At 54.9% G+C, this 17,865-nt stretch overlaps 1 protein-coding gene across 8 annotated transcripts in view; it reads right to left on the reverse strand.

Annotated features, from left to right (window-relative positions):
* The window catches only part of MPRIP (myosin phosphatase Rho interacting protein), a 155,222-nt gene that overhangs the window by 29,179 nt on the left and 108,178 nt on the right, over positions 1–17,865 (reverse strand). For 7 of the 8 annotated variants that reach the window (XM_078437643.2, XM_060647065.3, XM_060647066.3 and 4 more), the window contains 7 exons: positions 15,411–15,552; positions 14,394–14,507; positions 12,776–12,832; positions 11,451–11,519; positions 8,834–8,923; positions 4,650–4,759; positions 1,148–1,712 (listed from right to left, as the gene is read on the reverse strand). In XM_078437643.2, coding sequence (XP_078293769.2) covers positions 1,148–1,712; positions 4,650–4,759; positions 8,834–8,923; positions 11,451–11,519; positions 12,776–12,832; positions 14,394–14,507; positions 15,411–15,552 — 1,147 coding nt within the window. The remainder of the gene's footprint in view (positions 1–1,147; positions 1,713–4,649; positions 4,760–8,833; positions 8,924–11,450; positions 11,520–12,775; positions 12,833–14,393; positions 14,508–15,410; positions 15,553–17,865) is intronic. The other variant, XM_060647068.3, reaches the window with a different exon arrangement.

The raw sequence follows: 17,865 nt of genomic DNA on the forward strand, positions 1-17,865 counted from the left end.
GCGCCGCCAGGCTAGGCTGTGGGAGGTACAGAGACTCCTGGCTTTCCGACTCCGCTGTCTACAGCAGATTCATGGCCTGACATGTGTGGCCTGCAGGCCAGCAGGCCCATTTTGACAGTTTAGAGCAACGGGAGTTTGAACTGCTTTTTTTATTGCACCTTGACTTTATTATTACATTAATGTGTGTAGAAAATGGAAAAGAAATTAAAGTGGTGATGTTAGCGATGAAGGTCAGCCTTGTGAACTTGACAGGAAAAAGGTAAGAAGTGAAGGCAGGCCGAAGTGACAACCCTTCCACTTCACTTGGCGACTCGTGTCAAAGAACACATTTAAAACATCCTGCTGCTGAGTGCTCCTAAAAGGCCGTCCACTGCTGGACCTTCTTGTCCAGGAAAGTCCCTGTTCAGACTTAGAAATTCACTATGGAGTTTCCCAGATTTGATTTCTGGACATGCTTTCACGTACGAGTACACCGTTACAAACGCAGGGACTGGCTCATCTCTGCATCCCAGAGGGCAGCCTTCAAGTCGGTGGCAGGGCAGCAATCCTGTCACCTGGGGCCTGTTTTACATCTCGAATCTACCTGACTAGCTAGAATCCAGCCTCTGCCTCCTGCTACCTGCCCCACTCCCCCCTCAGTTCCCATCAATGGTTACCAGGCTGCCGCGAAAGCCTCGGGGCTTGGCTCGTCTCTGCCTCCAGCTCTGGCCCCTTCAAACCAGGGCCGCCTACCAAATGTGGAAACCTAACTCTGCTTACGCCCCTCTCCTGCCTCAAACAGGGTAGGACAAGGACCCACCTGGGCCCTGGGTCCCGTTAGCCTAGTCTCTGGCCACCTCCGGCTATATATGGCATTCTCCTCCCCCCCACCCCCCCATACGGCTAATGCCTTTTCCTTCTGAGAAAGCCTGGTGTCCTCTCCCTGCCACCCTGCACGATCTGGCACTCTCCCGTACCTCTCAGTGCCTACACTGTACTCTAAGGACCTGTCTGTCCGTGTGTCTGTCGCTGAGTGGTCTGCAAGTCCCTGAGAGGAGGGACCACATTCCCTCAATATTATGTGGCTGAACCATTCAGGCCACCACCAGGCACAGTGGGTGCTGGGGAAGGCCGTCGCAGGGAACCCGGTCACCTGTCCACCCATTACCTCCTTCTCCAGCAGAGAGGTCAGCTCGTGGGTGGAGAGCCGGTCACTTCCATCCTCGGAGGAGGACAGGTGCAGGGGGGCAATGGGCACCTGCTTTTCTTCCCGGAGAGGAGTGGTCTCCACCTGATGCCACCGCTGCTCAATTTCCACATGGACGTTCTGGGTCTTGAGGTCGGTGGTCATAGGCAGCCCTGGGCTCCGGTCGACCTCCATCCGCAGGGCCGTGTCATCAGTGCCCGGCCCGTCCACAGTATCGAGCATTCCAAAGCGCTTACGGCGTTCTTCCCGCCGCCGTGCACGCTCCCGCTCCAGCTCACCGGCCTCAGCCTCGGGGTGGGCGTCAGAGGCCCCAGTGGCGCTGGCCCTCTCCTGGGCCAGGGCCTGCTGGATAGGGCGGAACTCGGCCCAGTCAAAGGTCTTAGAGCGCCCCTCCCGCCTGCGCTCACGAGCCCGGCTCCGCTTCTGCTCGGGGTCTGGCTCTCCACGCTCCACCTCTGGCTTCTCACTCGGCCTTGGGCAGGTCTCAAAGGAGGAGCTGCTCCGGTTCTTTTCCTCTGGCAACGAGCTGGGGGAGAGGGCGGAGAGCCTGTCAGGTGTGGCTCCTGGTGACAGCCACCCATCCAGGTGGGGCACCCAGCTCCACCATGTTTTCTTTCTGTGCAGCCAGGGTTCCCGCAGGAGAAGGGAGGAAAGAACACTGCCTTTGCCCATGTCCCTTCCATGGCGGGGGGGGGGGGGGGGGGGGGGGGGGGGGGGGGGACCCAAACCGGGTTCTGTGTGGGGATGGGAAAGGAAGAGCCACAGACGGCTCAGAAGTTTCCAGCCTCAACCTCGGAGGGTCCTCTGACACAGGAGATGTTGTAGCGGAGCTTCATGATGGAGACCCCATCAGGCTGCACCAGGAAGGGGTGACAGAATGAACGAGACCCAACCACTTTTCTCAAAAGGCTCAAGGGTTTTTAAACAAGCAAGTAAATAAACCAAACAGTCTGTATTTTAGGAACACCCCTGCGGGGGCTGGTGTGACAGATGGATCAGAGAGTGAAAGGCCTGAGACCGCTGTGGCCAAGTGAGAGAGATGGCCCAGGTGGCAGGCACATGCCCGCACCATGCAGCGGCCCACCCCGTGCAGGAAGTGAGAGGGGAGCAGGATTCAAGGGCACCTCTGCTTGCCAAGTAAGGAATCCATGCCTTTATCTAACACACCCCAGAGCAAAGATTTCTAGAGAGGATGCCACCTGAGCAGGGGTGAGGTGGGAGCATGAGTTGTGGCGGTTTGAGGTCCCCAGCCTGAACAGGGTGGCCTCTGGTCCTGCCCAAGCCAGCAGAATAGAGCTGTAAGCCACTCAGGGCCGCGAGGGCCAGCGAGGGCGGTGGGAGTGGGGGTGGCAATGCTCCAGGGAGCGCCTGTCTTCAAAGACAGTGGGGGTCAAAGAGAAGGGAGCCTGGGAGAGAGGTGCCTCGGGGAAAGAGAACATGGTCGTCACCATGCTCTGGCCATCTGTCCCAAGGGCTTCAGGGTGGTGGGACCTGCAAGTTCCCCATTTAAGACCACATGTGCATTTGAATGACCGTTCTCCAGAGAGGACCTTCCGATGCCACTGAGCGGAGAGCTGACCCGGGCTTACAATTGTGTAAGGTGTCACGCCCGCACGGAGAGCTGGCAGCCGCCATCGCAGCACCACGAGAGGAAGCCCCTCCAGCTCCCAGGCAGGATGCCCCTTTAACTCTCTGCCACAGACACAGGGGGACTATGGCGCCTGGCTCAAACCTATGCCTCTGACGTCTGTATCTGTTTCTAGTACCTTCTTGGGACTTGGACCACCTGTAAGTGCTTAAAAAAAAAGTCCAAGTTTTTCTCAAACCATAAAAGCTGACATAAAACAAGCAGAAAGGCTGAAAACGGGGGGAGAGTGAGGACCCCCATAAGTTTGAGATGTGCTAATTCTGAAGTAAATCCTAGTCAGGAAGACAATCACTAAGTCAACCTTCCCACACAAATAAAAGCCCTGGCCCCTGTGGGCCTGCAGTCCCTGCACAGAGCCAGCACGGGACTGCGGCAGGGAACTGTGAATGTCAGCCTAGAAGGTGCCTCTCAGGAGAGGCGTGTGCACACGCGTGTGCTCAAGTGTGTCACTTCACACCTGTTCTGAGGCCAAAGCCACACGCTTGCCCTGTGACATCCCAAAGGTGACTTCCCCAGCCGGGACCCTCGGTCCCCACACAGGGCCAGGCCCTGGACAAGCAGCCAGCGCCGGCTGGGACACAGCAGGCAGGGGAACGCTGGGGCCAGAACGGTCCTCTCTTGTCCACCACCCACGTCACCGTGGCAGCAGCCTTGCCAGAGAACCCCGACGTGCCTTTCTTGCTTTGCCATGGGGGCTTCCTCAAGGTGCTCAGGGTGTTGACCTTGTAAAGCTTTAGTCTCTGCTCCTGCCTGGGAGAGAGCCGGGGGCAGCCAGAGGCCGCCAAGGGACATGGCCCAGTGAGGACGAGAGTGCCCCCTTCATCTCTGCAGGCAGGGGACATCCCATTAACAAATACGCCAGCTCTCCTAATAGGACCCTTGAGAGCTTGTCCTGGCCACCAATGCCTGGTCTTACTGACAGAAACAACTCAAAATTGTTCATTTCATAAATGAAGGAACTAACAACACCAATAAACACAAGAGAGAACGCCCTCTTCCTCCCTTCTTGTTCAAAGAGGTGCAGTGTCACCAGGACGGAGGCAAGGCCTTGACAGAGACCTGGCATGGCCACAGCTACCCCAGGCCTCTGAGGGGCACACAGCCCAGTAGCGGCCAACAACACGAGAAAGACACTTGAAGAGCCATTCAAACTACCTGCCCTGAAAAGTGGGAACAAGAGGGTCTCAGGACAGGATGGGGCTCTGAAGTCTTCAGGTGAGAACACTCAAGTTCTGGGCATCATGGAACCAGCCCCCCACACCAGAACCTTCTTTCTTTTAAAATGAAAATGGGTTTCTGACCCTCACAGCAGAGGAGGAAGGCATGTGACATGCAAATCACGAGGTACAAACCACAGAGACTTTAACGTGAGGGAAGAACGAGTTTTTCAACTCAAGCTCTAATGCGGAATCTCAAATAAGTTTTTCCTGGTTGTGTACAAATCCAACAGATGTAGGAGTGAAGCAAAAAGACCAAGAAGAAGACATGCTCTGGTGGCTCGTGAATGTGGCTCCAGGGCTGCCCAGCGCCCAGGCCAGAGGGGCTCCTCCTGCTAGGTGCAGTCCCAACAGGGGCACAGACACTACTTGTGCAGCTACACCGGCCAGGCTTCAAGGAGGAAAAGGTAACCTGCGGCAAAAAACCAGGAAGCCAGAGGGAGACCGTGTGGGGCCAGCCGATGGTGGGACGAAGGGCGGAAGGAGGTGGCTGTGCCAGGACAGGTGCGAGCTTGGGTCCCAAAGGAGCCACAGATTCGGAAGGGAGCGGGGCGGCGGCCAGAGGGGAAGGCGGCTCCCTCGGGCACCCGGGTCTTACCTCGTCACGTCCGGGGCAGAGGTCGGGTGGACGTGCTTCATGATGGTCTGGATCCAATTCCGCCGGATTCCAGATGTCATAGCAGAGAGCGTGAATTCGCCCTCCTTTGTCTACACAAAAGATGAGCCGTTATCAGTGACTGTCACCTTCCAACCCCCAAAGGATATCCAGCTAGGTGGCTGTCCTAGGAGCACCGTGTGCACCCCACCAGCCCTCAAATGAGAGCCAGAAAGTAAAGGAAGGAAAGAGCAAATCTGCTTTCATGGCAGACTCAGCCACCTCCCTCCGTTTCCCGTGTGCCTACAATGTCCCCGGCACCCAGATGGCTCCCCTGCTCTTCAAGGGGCTCACAGGGGAAGGAGACGGCACGACCCGACAACAAAGCCAGTGTGTGGGAACGGTGGGTGGGAAGGGGACCCCCGGGCCGGGGACATGGCCCAGTGCCACGCAGCCACACATAGCAAGTACACAGGCGACCGGGAGACGAGGGGCAGGCACGGGACTTAACAGGCGGTCTGGGCACGATACGGGCCACACGGTGAGGCTGAGAAGGGGCAGGGAGACCCGCTGGGCCGCTAGGGCAGTGGTCCAGATGGTGACAGAGAAGAGGGAGGTTCTGGAGAGGTAAAGGAGGTGGCTGGCGCTCAGTCCCTCACGGAGAGGATATGGGAGGGGAGCCAGACAGGGGCTGAGAGCGGCAGCAGGGCCAGCAAGTGAAGGGTGGCCTCTGGGACACAATCCTTGCGTCACTGAGCCACCCTGCCTGGCACCACCCAAGAAGGGGAGGGGCAGGAAGCGCAGGTAGGTGGCGGTCTCGCGGAGTCCGTTTCCGGCTTCTGCATTCCAGGCTCCATGTCACACAGTGAGGGTGTCAGGACTGTTCGCTATGCTGCTCAGGCTCACGAGCGGGCCTGTGAGACGCGCCAGCTGCTCAGCTGACGGGAAGATGAAATCACCCGACGGTTTGGGGATGGGCGCGGCACAGCCAGGGGCCAAAATACCAGAGACCGAGAGCTGACCCAGCGAGAGCTGACCCAGCACGCCGCAGAACGTAGCTTGCTCACGACCGCCTCCTCCAGCGCAGGCCCCCGCCCGCGTGCCCAGTCAGACGGCACACGGCCCGCGCCCAGCTCATCTCTCCTTCTTCTTCTGTTTCCCCTCCGTGTACGCCAAAGGCAGGGGTGCCGCTCAGAGCTCTCCGAAGCACGGGGCCCCTCACGCCCCCGGGACCGGCTCCCACGCACCCCTGGGTCCTCTGCTTCCTCTCGCTCCAGGTGTGGGTGCTTCTGGAGTCTGACCTCAGCGATCTGCACATTCTCACCCATGAACTCATCTCTCACCTCCAGCGAGCTCTTTCCCAACCGGGTCCATGCTCGTGGCTTCCTATCTAATGCTCTTAGGGAGCCCACCAGGGCCTCAAACACACTGGTGGCCAGAATTCCAGAGGCTCTCCTCCTTCGGAAGCTGCCTCTACCACCCGACTTCTGCACAAAACTCACCGTGCTCCGGGGTGCGAGGCCTCACACCTGCCTCCTCCTTCACCTGGCGGAGCCACAGCCCACGCACCCTTCCACCGTGGGCCCTCTCGCCACTTTGCCTGCCTCCTGCCTCTACTTTCCCACCTTTCTAAGTGCCCTGCACGTCCTGCTGGAGGTGTCTTACTGAGACACAACTGCCTTGCGCCCTCCAACACGTTCTAGAACTTCCTCCAACTTCAGGACAAGACAGCCTCCCGACCTGGCCCTCAGGGCTCCCATGTGTCACCCTCACTTGGCTTCTGCACTCCGCTCCCTGGAGGGTGCCACCAGGTCTGGCGGCCGGGCAAGAACACGTGCACGCTCAGCTCTCAGCTGTGTCTCTCAACCCCCTAAAGCTGCCTAGTGGCCCGGGCCGAGCCCCTCCTGGAAGCCACCCTCCCGCATTGAGAGCAGCCCTAGAACGGTGAAGTTGTGACGAGCTCAGTGAGAGGCGCTGACTTAGTGATAAAACACTCCTCACCCCCAGGATGCCCACCCAGAGAAAACTGCTCTTTGAAACGGAGAGGTAGGGCTGACCGTGGGGGGACTCGGCACGGACCCAGACAGCCAGAATTCACCCCTGCCTCCAAGGCTGCCCGACGTGTTGGCTCACCAAGCCCGTCTATTCCTCTTGCGGGTACGAGGGCAGAAAAGCACCACAGCAGGGCAGCACGGGCCGCCGAGATCTGCCGGCTTCTGCTCCAGCCCTGGTGCCAGGTCATCAGTGCAACCTCCAACTAGGACGTGGCGTCCCCACAGCTGCCCCACATGGAAGGAACGCCACGACCAGTAGTCCGGTGGGCTGCTGACTGGATTTTGCCTTATAATGAACTCTCCAGCCTTTGGGTCTGAACCTTGGCCTCCTCTGGGTTGGTTAATATGAGTCAGTCCCAATGTGCCTGATCTACTCTAAGTCCAGAAATACAACTGAGCTTTCAGATGCAAAGATCTAAAGGCAAGAGCCTGCTGGGGCGCCTTGGTGGCTCGGTCAGTTGAGCGTCCGACTTCGGCTCAGGTCATGATTTCACGGTTCATGAGTTCAAGCTCTGCACTGGGCTCTGTGCTGACAGCTTGGAGCCCGAAGCCTGTTTCGGATTCTATGTCTCCCTCTCTCTCTGCCCCTCCCTTGCTCATGCTCTTTCCCTCTCGCTCTCAAAAATAAACAAACATTAAAAAAAAAAAATTAAAGGTGAGAGCCTGTTAAAGGTAACCCCCCTGCCTGGAGCTCTAGCTCCCTGTGAGAAACCAGCCCCCAGTGGCAGCTCTGGCCAGCTGCTCACCATCACACACTCCTAAGGCTCTTGTGACAGAGGGATTAGCTCTGCCCAGAGAGAGGTCTGGCATTTGTCCCAGCTCCTGGGAAGTAACCTATTTAAGGTGGGGGCTGGTCACTCCAGAAAGACCAGCCATGAAGGGAGAAGGCTGGGGCTCTGGGACACATGAAATCAGCCGTCTGGGGAGTGGGCCAGAAATTGCGCTCGATCACATGGATAGTTAACTCAATCAGCAACAACCATGAAGCTTCGATTAAAACTCTGGACACTGACTGGGTGAACTTCCTGAGCTGGAAGCTCTGGGTAGAGCCACACATCACCCAAGAGGGTAATACATTCCCGAGGACTTGGAGGGTTTGTGTTTAGGGCCATCCCGGTACAATTCTCCAGGTGTCTTCCTCTGGCTTGTTCTGGTCTCTATCCTTCTGCTACAACAACACTACAATTGTATGTAGAGTGCTCCTATGTTCTGTGAGTCTTTCTGGCTAATTGTTGAGCCTGAGGGTGGTCTGGGGCACCCCTTGATCTTGCAGTTGGTGTCAGAAGGCAGATACACCAGTTGGAGATTATGCCCCCCCTTTTTTTTAAAACGTTTTTTAGCATTATTTATTTTTGAAGAAGAGAGATACAGAGTGTGAGCAGGGGAGGGGCAGAGAGAGAGACACAGAATATGAAGCAGGATCTAGGCTCTGAGCTGTCAGCATTGAGCCCGACACGGGGCTTGAACCCACAGACCGCGAGATCATGACCTGAGCTGAAGTTGGACGCTTAGCCACCCAGGTGCCCCGACTGTGCCCTAATCTTGAGCCTGGCTGCCTCCAGGTAGCCCTCAAACCACCAGCTTTAATGAAATGGCCAAGAATCATTTTATTTTTCCTATCATATTTCTTTTTGAGGGCAGGGGCAATGCCTTGCTTGCCTGAGTCCCTCACAAGATCGTGGGGGAACAAAAGACATGAATAGATGGATAAATGTCCAAATGAAAGAACAAATCAGTAAAAACCTAGTATTCAAGGCTTAACTAACACTTCTATTTTTATTCCCCAATCCCATTGTCTTTCCCCAACGCCAGCATTTAAAAAAAAGAACCTTCAGTAACAGAAAGCTTCTAAATGGTACTTAGAAGAAAAATGCTAAAGATGCTAACATCTAATTGTTTTGTTCAGATCACAAGTTGGAGTTGGGATGAGGTGCTAAGGACACAGGAAGGCACAGGTCAAGGCACTCACGCTGATAGAAGAGAATGTATGCTGATCATGCCTGTGAGAGGTCACCTTATCCACAGGTGTCCCTGGACCAGGACATCACGTTTGTGGAGAAATATCCCAGCGGGTCAAGCCCGTGTCCCCCACCTCCACACCAAGCCTGTGTCCAAGCTCCACCCCAGGCTCACATGTATCTGAAAGCCGTAGTTTCTCTGGACTGGATACTCCGTGACATCATAACACGTGGATAAGTCAATTTCCCCGTCCAGGTCAGCAGCCTACAGAGAAACAGGAGAGGATCTTAGGAGATTTAGAAAGTAAAAGTCAACACTGAGGCAAGCGAATTTCCACGTTAGCTTTATTTTTCATGGGCATGTCCGCTGACAAGTGAGGACACTGCCTATCTTTGGCTACCTGGAAGCAGCGAGGCTATTTCCCTGAGCATCCTGCCAAAGATATCCAATCCATGCCAACGGTTCTCAAACGTGTGGTTGGAACCCTTATGCTCTTAAAAACTGAGGACCCCAAAGAGTTTTCATTTATGTGGGTTTCACCTACTGATGATATTTAACACAGTAGAAATAAACGTGAAAAAAAAAGTAAACCTATTTATTTGCTCATTTAGGAACACAAACCATTTTAGTTTTTATTAAAAAATATTTTTGAAGTCGGCAAGAGATTTTTGCAAATCTTTAAATGCTTGGTTTCCAAGGACAGCCGGATTCTCTCATCTGTTGCTGCATTCAACCTGTTCGATGTATCATTTTGACTGAAGTACGGTTGACCCTCGAACAACGTGAGCTGTGTGGGTCCAGTTATACATGGATTGTTTTCAAGGTAGCACAGTCCTGTAAACGTATTTTCTCTTCCTTAGGATTTTCTTAACAGCCTTTTCTTTTCTCTGGTTTATTTTATTGTAAGAATATAGTATATGCCGCACATAACATACAGATATATGTTAATCTATTGGCAGGCTATTAGCCGTTACGTTTTGGGGGAGTCAGAAGTTATATGCAGGTTTTCAACTGTGCGAGGGGTCAGCACGCCCAACCTCTGCATTGTTCAAGAGTCAACCGCGTATGAAGACAGTCCAGTGTAAGGAGACATATTTTAATAGTCGTTTCTGCCCCCCTCCCCCCGGTTTTGAGGAATAATCGACATACATCACTGTATAACCCGAAGACGTACAGCATGATGGTTTGATGTACATATATCGTGAAAAGGTGTACTTTCTTAAAGGTGAACTGCAGAATGGAATCGCCAATCCTGTCAAGGACCTTTCCATACTGTTATATTAAAATCCACGGTTTTCTCCTGCCCCCTGAATGGCTCTATTACTCGTGCATGATTTTCTAACTTTACGTACTGGCCATCTGGAAGATACCAAGTTACGTGTATCTCCCAAAAGTCGACACATTTCATTACATAAGATCAAAACATCTGTTAGTGTGACCACCTACTCCATTAGGAGAGTCTGTCAATACAGGGAAGTTGTCAAGTTTGTGACAATGAATACGAATTTTCCAAAGTTCCAGTTTCGCTTGTAAGCTCAAACTGTATCACTGGCAACAAACAGTGGATTGTCTCCTTTGAAGGAATAGGCTCCCTTGGTGCATTTTAAAGCAAATGTCTGCCAGACACCAAAACGGAATGAGCAGTTTGTCTGTCAGTTGTTCTGTCAAGTGCAGGCAGTACTGCACGAGGAGAAGCACGAGGGGAAGTCTGTCTGGCAGCCAGACGGGGTGCAGGTGCTTCCAGCGAGGGACCCACTACGTTCTGTTACGCAGCAAAGGCGCCTTATGCTCACTGCCCATGTTGAATCACAGAATACAGAAAAGACGAGTATGCGAGAATTGACACTTTACATGGCATTTTAACTTTTTCACAATAGTTTTGAGTATACCAGTCCGTCAGCCCCCCGAAAGGGTCCCCAGGGGTCCACAGACCACACTCTGAGAACTGCTGGTCTACGCACACACTACCAACCACACGCTCCCGCGTTCCTTGATTTCAGGCAGCACCAGGGGCCTGCCGCCCACACTGCTCTCGTCTATCCCGTATCACTAACATCTCTCCGCTGCAGCCCGTAAGCATTCAGGCTATGTAAATGTATATAACGAGCTAAGGACGGATATTAGATTCTTGCCAATCTTCTGCTACCACAAAAGTGCAGGAATGACTAACCTTGGGCTATATGCGGGAATATATCTGAAGGATCCCTGGAATGGGATGCAAGGGAAAAGGTAGGAACACAGACTCAAAAAACTCAAAAAACACGGTATTTTTTAAGGAAGAAAAAGAGCCCCTTCTGGTTGGTCTTCAACCATGAAATCAGGACAGTCAACTGGGCCACCTGAATTCATTTGCCACATCCCATCTTTGTCCAGAAGACAAAGAACAAGATTTAGTTCTGTTTCAAGACATTCAATTCTCCACGAAACCTTTGTAGAAAAAACCAAACTGTTCATCCTGAGTTTTAAAATAAGACATCTTTCGGTGTTTTTCAAAGAACAGAGAAAAGAGAAGCCACTGAAACACTCTGCACCCAGGTGCCTCAAGCAGAGACTCAAAACAGCCCAACGTTTCAGAAAGACTCAGTCACAAGAACATCAAAAGCTGATGATATTATGCTCAGACTTCGCACCAGATCTACACTAGAAAACCCAAGATGGCCACTCGGACACCTGTCAATAGACAGAGGGGATGTCAGCCTAGAGAAGCAGTGTCTGGGAGCCTTGGGCTCCTGGGTGTCGCCTGGATCCCTCAACTGTCTCCACAACTAGGAAGGAAGCCAAAAACACTCACCTCCTCAGCCACCGAATCCCTGTAGTATCTTAGGCTTTGATCAGCAAGGACAAACCAGTGCTTCTTCCACTAAAAGGGAAGGGAAAAACCAGACTCAACTACCATGCAGCACATTTACTGCTCCAAGGCAATCCATAGCCAGAGTCCTGGGGGCACCTCCCAGAGCACAGGAAAAGCAGAGGGCAGGCGGCCCCTCCCACGAGTGGCAGACACACACAGGACTCTGCTCAGGCCGCAGGCAGCCATGCGCGCATGACGTCAGGGCACTTGCCAAGCCGCGGCTCCCCCGTGACAAGGCAGCATGGAGAGCTGGGGTGGGCCGCAGGCTACGGGCTTTCTGTAACCCACAGTGGTGTGGCTGGTGAAAAGTGCTTCGCAGTCCTCGATCTCAACTCCAGAGGCTGCAGACAGGGGGCTGGGCCCCCAGAGCTGGAAAGTGGCTGTGAAAACAGCATCTCCATCCTAAGGGGCTGCCTGTGAGCCACAGCCACTGGCTGGCTAACCAGAGGGGCACGCCCACCTGCAGCCAGCAGGAGCAAACCAGCCAGCCAGATTCCCAAGTCTTCACTGTGAGTAGCAAGGAGGGAGACTTGAGTCTTCAGGCAAGGCCAAGGGGATTGATATGGAGGAGAGAGAAAAAGAGGATGTTTCGGCACGGCTGCTCAGGAAGCAAGAAGGGGAGCTCAGGAGGGCAGGGTTTCGGGGCCTCTCGGTAGGAACTAGCAGACTCCTCTTCATGCCTCCTTGGAGGCCTGGCCTTCCAGCCCCAAGCAGGGTGGAGGTGGGGTGGCAGGTCCAGCTGCAAATGGCTCTTCCTGCTGGAGTCTGACGGCAAGAACGACCACACTGGCTTCTCCCAGGACCGCGGCTGAGCTGGAGTCCCCGGCAGAGTCTAGCAGCCCTTAGTTGCTGTCAACGTGGCCTGCCTCAGATGCATCCACAAGCCAACCACACCAGAGGCCTCCCCCATTCCTGGGAAGCCTGGGCTCTCTGGGAACTTTTAGGAAAGACTACCAGGTAGGGAGCTAGTGCTGTAGAACATTCCCCTAGCCTGAGGCTGCGATCCTTGCTGGGTGCAGGATGGTGGTCTTCTCCAGCGGCCCCCGCCTCTCACTGCAGAACTGAGAGTGGGGACGGCTGTGTACCTCCACTTCCCTGAGGAGATGGGGGTCTTGGCCACAGTTCTGGTCGACCACACAAGAGGTCATGCCGGAGGTGGGGGATCGAGCCAGTGCTCCCACCCCTGCTGGGGACAAGGCCAGGCAGACCCCACCCCTGCTCCCCAGTCTTTGAGGGGCCACAGCAGCCCAGCCCTGCACACTCACCTGGCCGTCCTCATACTGCTTGGTCAGCCAGCCTTTCTTGAAGTTCAGCAGGTCAGGCTAAGAAAGGGAGAAAAAAGAACAGTTCAGAAGAAGGCACTCTGAGCTATCTCAGTCATGGGGAAAGGGTGACTGACTGAGGGGCAGCAGGTGTCTCTGTCCGCATGAGGTGGGCAGCGGGAAGAGGCATTTCTCCACCTGCCAGACGAGCCAGGATGGCCTGCCTTGCCCAGGCGGGTGCTGCCCACAAACCCTCCACAGATTCATGTGTCTTCAAGGAAGGAGACGCCGGGCTCAGCGGGATGATGGGGAGGGAAGGGCATGGCCTGCGGGCACAGCAGCAGCTGGGCTGCCCAGACGCTCTGACAGAAGCCTGCCTGGCGGCAGAGGACGGCCCAGAGGGAGAGTCAGTCGGTGTTTCACACGAAGGGGAAAACCTGCAGTGACCACTAAAAGGAGAAATCAGAAGTTCCCGCAGAAGCCACAGGAAGGCGGAGAGAGGAAGACGGAGGAGCGGAGACCAAGCGTGGCGTTGAGCAAGATGCAGGAGCAACCCTGCCGAGACTTTGGGGCCACCTATCTACCAGGATGAGTTTGAGTCTCCGTTTCCCGGCAAGATGCAAACCCAGGACAGCTGACAGCAGAGCGGGGGAGCTGGCCCTGCTGGGCTCTACTGCACCCGTGGCCCTGGGCCTGGGGAGCAGCCCAAGGAAGCACTTTAGGCCCACCCGCAGCCCTGCTGGGCCCTGCTTGTGTTCACAGCTGGGCATCTGTCAAGTTGGCACCTGAAGAGATGAGGATCATCCTTCCCTTTGGCCCACGTGCTTGCTCTCACTTTTCTACAGGTATATCTCCACCTCCACCAGAAACGGGCTGTGATGTCTTTCTGTATCTGAAGGACCGGGAGGGAGTTGTTCCAGGAGCCTCTGTGCCAAACCTCTGAGCAGCACCCAGACTCCAGGACAAGACAACCCTCTTCCAGGTAAGAAGCCCTCCTATCCTGGCTCAGTTCCACGTGTGTGGCTGGTGGTTCCACACCCTAGGGGTAGGAGTGGCACCAACCACTTTTCAGAAGACCGCGGACAAGGCAGAGAGGAGCCCCGGGTCACCATGTGCATAGCTGTCCTTCATTCCCGGGGCCACTGGCCGGCCACTCTCGGCTCCCCAAGGGAGCGAGGGTCCCGTCTGGCCACTCCCCACCTGCACCTCCACTGCTGCAGCTCAAGTGACCTCGGGCAAAAGCGTCTCTCCTGTCATGAGACACCATGAACGAGGCGAGGGCTCCCAGCAAGAAGGGGCTCCTGCCTCCAAAATGTCACAGAAACAAACACCCAAAGCAAGAACAGAGGTTCCTTGTTGCTGTGGCCCTGGTTCTCTGAAATCAGGATTTTGCTGCCTTGGCCAAGTGGCCTCCTCTACTCGTGACCTCAGAGCTCAGGACGCCTATGTATCCAGAAAAGGGAAAAGGAACACCGCATCTGCTTCCCACGCACAGACACAAAGGCCCGTGCAGAGGGGACAGCCAGCATGGACGCACGGACATAAGCAGACAGTGACCCCAAGTGACAGAAGCAGCAGGAGCGGCGTCTCCAGGCTTTGCTGTGCGGGCGCCTGGGCTCACCGTCAGGGAGGACTCCGTGGACCTCCTGTCCAGTGACTTGGCTCTTCGGTGTGGAGACAGGGGGGAGGCCGAGGTGTCCGGGAGAGGAGCTGTGGGGGCTTCGCTGGGGAGGTCCTGTGGCAGAGAGCAGCCGCCAGTCAGTACAAGCCAGTAAAGTCAGGTGGGGAGCAGGGAAACCAGGAGCCAGAGCTGTGGGAGGGTCAAGAATGTTCCCAGGCGAGGAGGAAAGCACTCTGTCTGGGCTCTGTCTGGGTAAGTCTGGACCAGAGCAGGGACGGGAGCCAGTGTCCTGGGACTCCTCGTCCGGCTCCATCCGCTTTCACGCAGCGGGTTCAAAGACACATTAGTTGTTAAAGCAGCCTTTTCTTTCGGATGCGCTAGTCACCGTCACTCTCCTGGTCCCATCCCCATCCCCTGGCTTCTCGGGGTCACGGAAGGAAGAGCCCCAGGCTCTGAGGCAGCGGGCAGCAGAACACCTCATGAGCCCAGACAGGGGCTGGGGAGGAAGATGAAGATCGGACACAGCAGGGCCACAAGAGGCAGGTGGGCTGCCTGGGAGGAGGAGGAGGAGGAGGAGGAGGAGGAGGAGGAGGAGGATTATTTCAGAGAGACCTGCCTTGTGGACTAAGTAGAGAAGCGAGGGCAACGGCCGCCACTCGAAAGAAAGAGGAAGGAAGGTGCTCAGCCTCGCGGCCGGGCTGCCTCGAAGAGAAAGAGAGCAGCTCCGGTTATGAGCTGGGACCTAAGGCTCGCTAGACTGGCCTTTAGCAGAGATGGGTCAAGTTCTGACAGGAAGATGCAGAAGGCAGGCCTCAGCCTCGAGAAAGTCACTAACTGGAGGAGAGGAGAGACATGAGCAAACAAGTAGGAAATGAGAACAGGAAGCCCAGTGGAAGTGCATCTGGGTGCGTTTGGGGGCTTTGTGAGGAGGTGTGGGGCCATATGCTGATGGAGCCCCAGTGGCCGCATGTGGCACCGCTTGGGCCTCAGCGCTGGCCCCAGGCCCCGGATGCTCACCCGTTTCCTGGGAAACGCCCTCTTCTCACTGCGGCCCTGGCGAGTGTCACTTGATGGCGAGGGCCCGGCTGTCGAGTTAGTCTCCATGTGCTCTGCCTTCTCAATGTCCAAGGCCTCAAATTTCTCAATGACCTGGGACCTCCTACAAGAGAGGACACGGGGCTGCTGAGGGGGAGACGGGGTCCCCCCACAGCCTGAGGCGGGCTTGGTCTTCAGTTACAGAGGGCTCCATCAGCCAATACCGCCATGCCTGGCCCATCCCAGTCTTCCCTGGGCCTCCCCCTTCGCAGGGCGTGTGGCCTATGCACACAGGACACTTGGCTAGCTCACCGGACACCCCGGCCCAAGCTCCCTCTCCCACCACCGTGGAGGGGGAAGCCATGCAGGGGCTGGGAGCAGCTCAAGGGCAAGGGCCTCCCCTTCCCCCCAGCCTGTCCTTGCCCTCTATCCCCACGCTGGAAGCCCCTGCATGGTCTGTTGACACACTTGGCGGTCACACAGCTCATTGCCTGGCCTCCTCTCCTGAGCCACAGACATGATCAGAAGGCAGCCACCGCCTCGGAGGGTGGCAGCCTCAGTCCTCATTGCAACCCTCAGCAGACCACGATGCAGCCCCCACCCCAGGGCAACCAAAAGTTAGCAAGAAAAAGGCCCATGAATTAACATTGTTTCTGCCAACAGTAAAAAGAATCAAAAACCAAATTAAAACAAAAACAAAGCGAGTTGATTTCGTGTGAAAGGCCGGCGCATCATCAGGCCATCTACGGCTGGAGACGGAGCTGAGATGGGAGCGAAGCAGGCGAAGGAAGGGCGAGTAACGTCACACAGCGACACAGCAGGAGAAGGTGGAGAGGGGCAAGACCTGAAAGAAAATAAGGCTGGAAAATGAATAAACAGAAAGGGACTGCTTTTTAAAATCAAATAATGGTAAATCAAAATTATCCAAAGAATTAAAGAAACAAACACCCAAGGTGATCACTGAGAAGGGGAGACCATCCTTGTCCCTGAGTCACAGGGAGTCGCCATGGTGGCTGAGGGCAGGGAGGCCAGGGGGGGCACGGGGGCTGAGGCCTAGTCCTCACCCTTGGGGGCCTGAGACTTGGGCCCTGTTTAAAACAGGGACAAGGCCCCAAATGGAGTCACCTGTGCTAAGCCCACATCACCAAACTGAGACTTGATATTTAATTACAGTTTCAACCTCTCCCAGGAGTGGAATCTTAACCCAGCCAATCTGGAATTATCTGGTCAGCACTAGTGAGGTGCTCTGCCTGAGAGCCCTGTGCTGTCCCCCAAAGGAAGGTGAGCTTGCCTGAAACAATGCACGTTTTGCCAGTAACTTCCTTGTCCCACTCCCTTCTGCCTACAGAAGTCTTTCATTCTGTACAGCTCCTTAGAGCTCTTTTCTATCTCCTGGATGGAATGCCGAATCACTGAGTAAAGCCAGTGAGAGCTTTAAAATTTAAAGTTTGCTGAATTTTGTTCTTACAAGTTTGGTGGCGGTGGTGGGGCTCAAAAGAAACTTCGGACAGCTTCAAGGACAACGAGAAACACAGCCAGCTGTGGTACCTGTGAACCCTTAAAGTTTTCGGTCTTTCTCACCATTTCCGAGGGCCATGGGAAGATCCTCTTGTTCTGAGCTCTGCTCTCTTCGTGTTGAGCTCCTGATCTAATTGGCTCCCTACAGTCCCCCACTGGACCGGACCATGCTGGGAACTGTGGCTAGTTCAGTGTGTAGTGTTCCACTTGACTGGAATCCCCCATCCTTGGTTTAGTACTCAGATTCCCTACTGGGGGCTCCTGATGGTTCAGTGTGCATTCCCCACTTCATGGGAATCCCAGTCCACAGTCCCCATTCTTTGGGGTCCGCTGCTTCAGCACCTTCCCTAGTCCCCAGTTCCACGTTGAGAACTGCTGGTGGTGCACACAAAGCCTTTTACTGGTTAGAAATATCTCAGCTACTGCTGGTGCATTAGCGTGCACAGAAGGTAAAGGCTATTGCTAATGAGAATCTCAGAAGCCAAAAGCTACCAAACTGGTGGGCACAGGCTGAGCACTTAAAAACTCTTAGGAGGGCTCGGCACCTAACTCTAAGGCTCCCGTGTCCAGACAGGCTGGTCATGGACGGACACAAGAGCGACACTAGGTCACCTGCCAACCTCAAGAAACTTTCCGTGCAACAAGGTACACTGTAAAACACCACACCATTCCCAACCCAGCAGCACATCCCTTTTAGGCATCAATTTGGTTCTGTGAGACTCGAAGACTTAGCTAGAAGAAACGGGATCTTTAAATTCTACAGTTGAACACACTGACTTCCAGCACGCTTACACTTATTTTATGGCTTAAGGACTATAGGGCCAGGAACTATAGATACCTACAAAAATGCAAAATCTTACTAAAGACAACCCAGAATCGCAGGGGCTGTTATGGGAGCGTCCCAGTTAGACAAGATCAT

Source organism: Panthera onca, chromosome E1, assembly GCF_046562875.1.
Source record: "Panthera onca isolate mPanOnc1 chromosome E1, mPanOnc1 haplotype 2, whole genome shotgun sequence".
In the NCBI taxonomy this organism is placed as follows: Eukaryota; Metazoa; Chordata; class Mammalia; order Carnivora; family Felidae; genus Panthera; species Panthera onca.